Source organism: Sinocyclocheilus grahami, unplaced genomic scaffold (assembly GCF_001515645.1).
Source record: "Sinocyclocheilus grahami isolate Dianchi unplaced genomic scaffold, SAMN03320097.WGS_v1.1 scaffold472.1, whole genome shotgun sequence".
In the NCBI taxonomy this organism is placed as follows: domain Eukaryota; kingdom Metazoa; phylum Chordata; class Actinopteri; order Cypriniformes; family Cyprinidae; genus Sinocyclocheilus; species Sinocyclocheilus grahami.
This window is the reverse complement of record NW_015505651.1, coordinates 290,822-295,273: the sequence shown is the minus strand read 5'-3', so window position 1 is coordinate 295,273 and position 4,452 is coordinate 290,822. Positions and strand designations below refer to the sequence as shown.

At 40.8% G+C, this 4,452-nt stretch overlaps 1 protein-coding gene across 1 annotated transcript in view; it reads right to left on the bottom strand.

Moving 5' to 3' along the window:
* Positions 1-258: 258 nt before the first annotated feature.
* Positions 259-4,452, bottom strand: part of aoc1 (amine oxidase copper containing 1) — a 6,739-nt gene continuing 2,545 nt past the window's right edge. Inside the window, exons 2-5 of the mRNA XM_016235585.1 lie at positions 2,530-4,074; positions 2,080-2,368; positions 1,855-1,987; positions 259-739 (exon numbers count right to left, since the gene is read on the bottom strand). Coding sequence (XP_016091071.1) covers positions 470-739; positions 1,855-1,987; positions 2,080-2,368; positions 2,530-4,066 — 2,229 coding nt within the window. The 5' untranslated portion in view covers positions 4,067-4,074 and the 3' untranslated portion in view covers positions 259-469. The remainder of the gene's footprint in view (positions 740-1,854; positions 1,988-2,079; positions 2,369-2,529; positions 4,075-4,452) is intronic.

Below are 4,452 nucleotides of genomic sequence, written 5' to 3'. Positions count from 1 at the left end.
ATATATATATATATATATATATATATATATATATATACAATGTAAGTATACATCATATGGACATATTTGCTTACAGAATTTAATTTATGCTCATTAAAAAAAGAGAGAGAATTTCTGCTTAACTGTCATGAAAATAATATAACAATGTAAATGTACAGTAAATATCCTTAAAATCCTGCATTTTTATGCAAAATATGTTTGTATTCAGAAAGACATATAAAACATTGTCATGGTGATCTTTACCATGTTTAGGTTGTGAGAAATGGCAGAAGCTTGTGAGGTTTCTTAGTTCCACATTTAAAGCATTTGAGGTTTATTTGTTCAGCTCCCTGTAAAAAGGTACACTCCATTTTTTTATGATTGTAAGTATTTGACACCATCAGCATTTAATTTCACAGATTTCAGCTTTTTATAATTTAATATACAGCACAAACACACTAACGCAATATGAAATGAGCTCAGTCTCTGTCTAGACGCCAGCATACGTGCCATTGTAGAAGAAAGGCTTGTCTGAGACACAGTGACCTACGACCTCTGGAGTCCATCTCTGAACCTTCGGCTGGCCCTTCTCATCGGGTCGCACAATGACTGTGCTGCGGGACGCGAGCGAGGGGTCCTCGTCGAAAAAGTTGAAGGGACGCAGAAAGAATCCCACTGCGTTTCCTGGAGTCGCTGTGTTGGGAATGTCTTCAGAATGAGGAATGTGTAAGAATCCCACCGTCACCCAGGCAACCAAATCCTGCCAAGAAATATATAATTGAGTCAACTGTGTATTTTTAGATTTTTATATATTTTTGTCTAGTAGTTTACCTACTGCCAGTTAGGGGTATTATTGTCAATTAAAACAAACTATTAAAAACATTTTTGTTCATTGAAATAAAATAAAACTTAAATTAAAATGTAAGCTGAATTACTAAAATGTCCAATAAAATTTAGTTGAAGGGACGCAGAAAGAATCCCACTGCGTTTCCTGGAGTCGCTGTGTTGGGAATGTCTTCAGAATGAGGAATGTGTAAGAATCCCACCGTCACCCAGGCAACCAAATCCTGCCAAGAAATATATAATTGAGTCAACTGTGTATTTTTAGATTTTTATATATTTTTGTCTAGTAGTTTACCTACTGCCAGTTAGGGGTATTATTGTCAATTAAAACAAACTATCAAAAACATTTTTGTTCATTGAAATAAAATAAAACTTAAATTAAAATGTAAGCTGAATTACTAAAATGTCCAATAAAATTAATAAAAACTAGACATATTTAAAACACACACAAATGACTAAATTACTAAAACTTGAAAAAAAAGGAAAATCTAAAAATGTAAACTAATTCTAAATAATAAAAACTATACTAGTATATTGAAAATAAAACCACACTTAAATCATTTAAATAACACTTTTTTTGTTTTATTGACATTGATTTAAGTAGAATATTTTATTTTTTTGCAGTTCCTGTTCCATGTGATTCAGAGTTTTGGGCATTCAGAGTTACAATGAGTTTGATCGATGTTTCCATTTATCTTAATCTGTTATTCTGTTTATATTCGTTTACAACATTTTGAGTTACTGCATTAGTTAAACTGATTAATTATTTGATAATCTGGCAGTTTGGCATCTCTTATCAGCATCAAGCAAATTGTGTATATTTACTATTTAAATACAGTAATTGGTGTTCAACTATTTTGATTAGTTGGTAATAGCTTTTTTTGTCATCAAATTTTATTCATACACCTGTGTAAATGCTGATTGTGTTGGCTTTGTGTCTACTTCTTAGTGCCCATGAGGACCCATTTGAACTGCATGTGGTCCATTTGGAATTGGAGGTCAAACTCAAGTCTCTATAAGTCATCTGTGTACCTGGTTAACTATGTTTTCATTGTTGCGAATGAATTCCTCAAAGGAAACAACAGGCTCCCAAGGGTCATGCTGAGTGTAGATGCTAGAGCTGGTGGCCTCATTGTCTTTGTGTCTGGTTACTGCCAACGGGTATCTGCAATCAACAAAATCACAAAGATTTGCTCAAAAATAGTGTGTAAAAGAGAAAAATGTGTTATTCCTTTTAAATTAATTGCTGAGGCCCACCTTGACCACGTAATACCATTTTCCTCCCTCCAGCCCCGGGGCAAAACACTGTTAGCATGCGAGTTATACTGGATCCGATAGCCCTTCTTATGTCCCCACTTGTTGTTTTGTTTGGGATTGTAGAAGTGCAAGTATTTGGGAAACTTCTTGCCAAATCGGAAGGCAGCACTACGTTCAGTTTCATGCTGAGTCCTATGCAGTTTTGATTGCACAATGGAGTGTCCTGGGCTCCAGGGGTTGGTAAAGTTAACATATTTCAGATCAATGGTTTCAAAGCTGTTGTCCCTCCCTGTTCAAAAAGAAAGAGCAGAACTCTATTCAGTGAAACATGTTATGCAGTTGGCTTATATTTGCCACCTATGGTGTTGTAATTTGTGCACAGAGATCACAAAATAGATTGTTATTTGACTTCAGATTGTACACTGATAACAAAGCAAGAGCTAAACTCACCTGCAATGTCAAGGTCCACTTTGTAATGAATTAGATGGGTGTGCAAGTTACCAAGAACATAGTTGTAAACCCTGGTTCCATAGTTCAGTCCATTTTCCGTGAAGAACGTTGCATGGATGTACCCAGTCGCACTCACTCTAGACTCCATTACGCCATTCTGGTAGAAGACAAAGTCCCAGATGTAGTCATAGTTGTACACCGTAGATGTAGTTCTGATCACCAGAACATGGTTTTCCAAGCCTCCATAGAAATTGTAGCCTCCTTGGAAGTTGCTATTGAAGTGTCTCCTCAGAGGAAGCGCTGTGGTCATTTCAAAAATGCAAAGTGCGTTTCTGTATCGCACAGGTTTGTCTGTGTCATAGTAATGATAAAGGTCCACAAAATGAGCAATTTCTGGACAGTCGATCCCAGGTGCCAACTCATAATCCGAAGTGCCCATCGCCCATCCGGCATCAATGTATTTGGTCTGCATGGCAGCCGGAGAATCTCCGGAGTAGAAGGCAATGGCCTCCTGCAGTGCGATTTCATAAGCAATTCTCTCCCCGTTGAAGCGAAGGTCAAAGATCTGCAACCCGGCCGAAGAGCGAACCCGATATGCGAAGGACCATCCGGCATATTCCACAAAATTCCCATCCACCTGGAATCTCCGGCCTTGGGGTTCGACAAGCTTTGCACCATGAATGTTCGTTGGTGTATTCATGTGTCCACGAGGAATGAAGGTTGAAAAAAGATCCTCCTCGTCATGCTCCGGCAGCTTGAGTTTATCGATCGTCCCCTTCTCGTACTTCTCCACAAGCTCCTCCACGCTATCGAAATACTGCCCGTTGTACCACACCTTCTCCACCATCCACTTTTCATGATCCAAATCTTTGTGGTTAACGAGGACCTCGAAGCCCACCGGGTGGATGAAGTAGCCCTCCACAAACTTCTGCAGCATGATCCACGTCCTCCTCTCTCCTGGTGCCAACCCACGAGGAGCGATGTCTGAGAAGGTCAAGCAACGATTAGTGCAGTTGCCGTAAGTAAACCCAGTGCTCTCTTGAAGAATCTTGTTTGCTTTAGCTCCTACTTTCTCCAGAACCCCACTGAGATGCTCGTACTCCACAGTGGAGATCGGCCTGGACTCAAAACGGATTGGACGGTCGCCCTTAAACGTCTTCACCTGGTAAGACCTCGGGAAAGGTAGGGGTCCGACGATGTACTCCGTAACATTTGGCCCCGCCTCGTTGCCGAACTGCACTACCACACGTGCCTGCCGAGAAGGTCTTGCCTGTCCTCTGTCCAGCGCACGGAGCGCCTCGTGCTTGCGAGGAACGTGCAGCTCCATAAGGAGGATGCTGTTCTTCTTGAGGGACTTGTCTCGTGCCGAGGTGAGGCCCAGCTCGCTGCAGGAGTAGAGGTAGTCTCTCACGGCGTTCATCTCTTGGGGAGTGAGATCAGCAAACATTGCAGCTCCGTGAAGAGCCCACTCTCGACTTCTTGACGAAGCGGTGGATGTAGCTAGAGAAGCCAGGAGCAGCATCCAGGAGAACCACATCTTGGCTCCTGCAAAATAAACAAGCCATGTCACATCACTTTAATTTTCAGGTTTATTATACTAATTTTAACAAACTTGTGTGTTGGTCCCCATCAAGCTTCCTAGCTACCTTAACCAGCAACCTTAAAGCACTCCATCAGCCATGCTGGTTCATCATCAGTTGTTTTTACTTTTGATGAACCAGCATGGCTACGATTGTCCAACAGTTACTCAAACACCAAACCAGCAATAACCAGCTTAGACCAACATAGAAATTCATGCTAGTTTAGTTTAGTTGACCTACTCTTTAAGTTTCTGCTGCATCTACTGAGACCAACATTTCTAACACAAAACTGCGCCCCCCCCCCCCCCCCCCCCCCCAAAAAAACAAACACAAAACAAATACC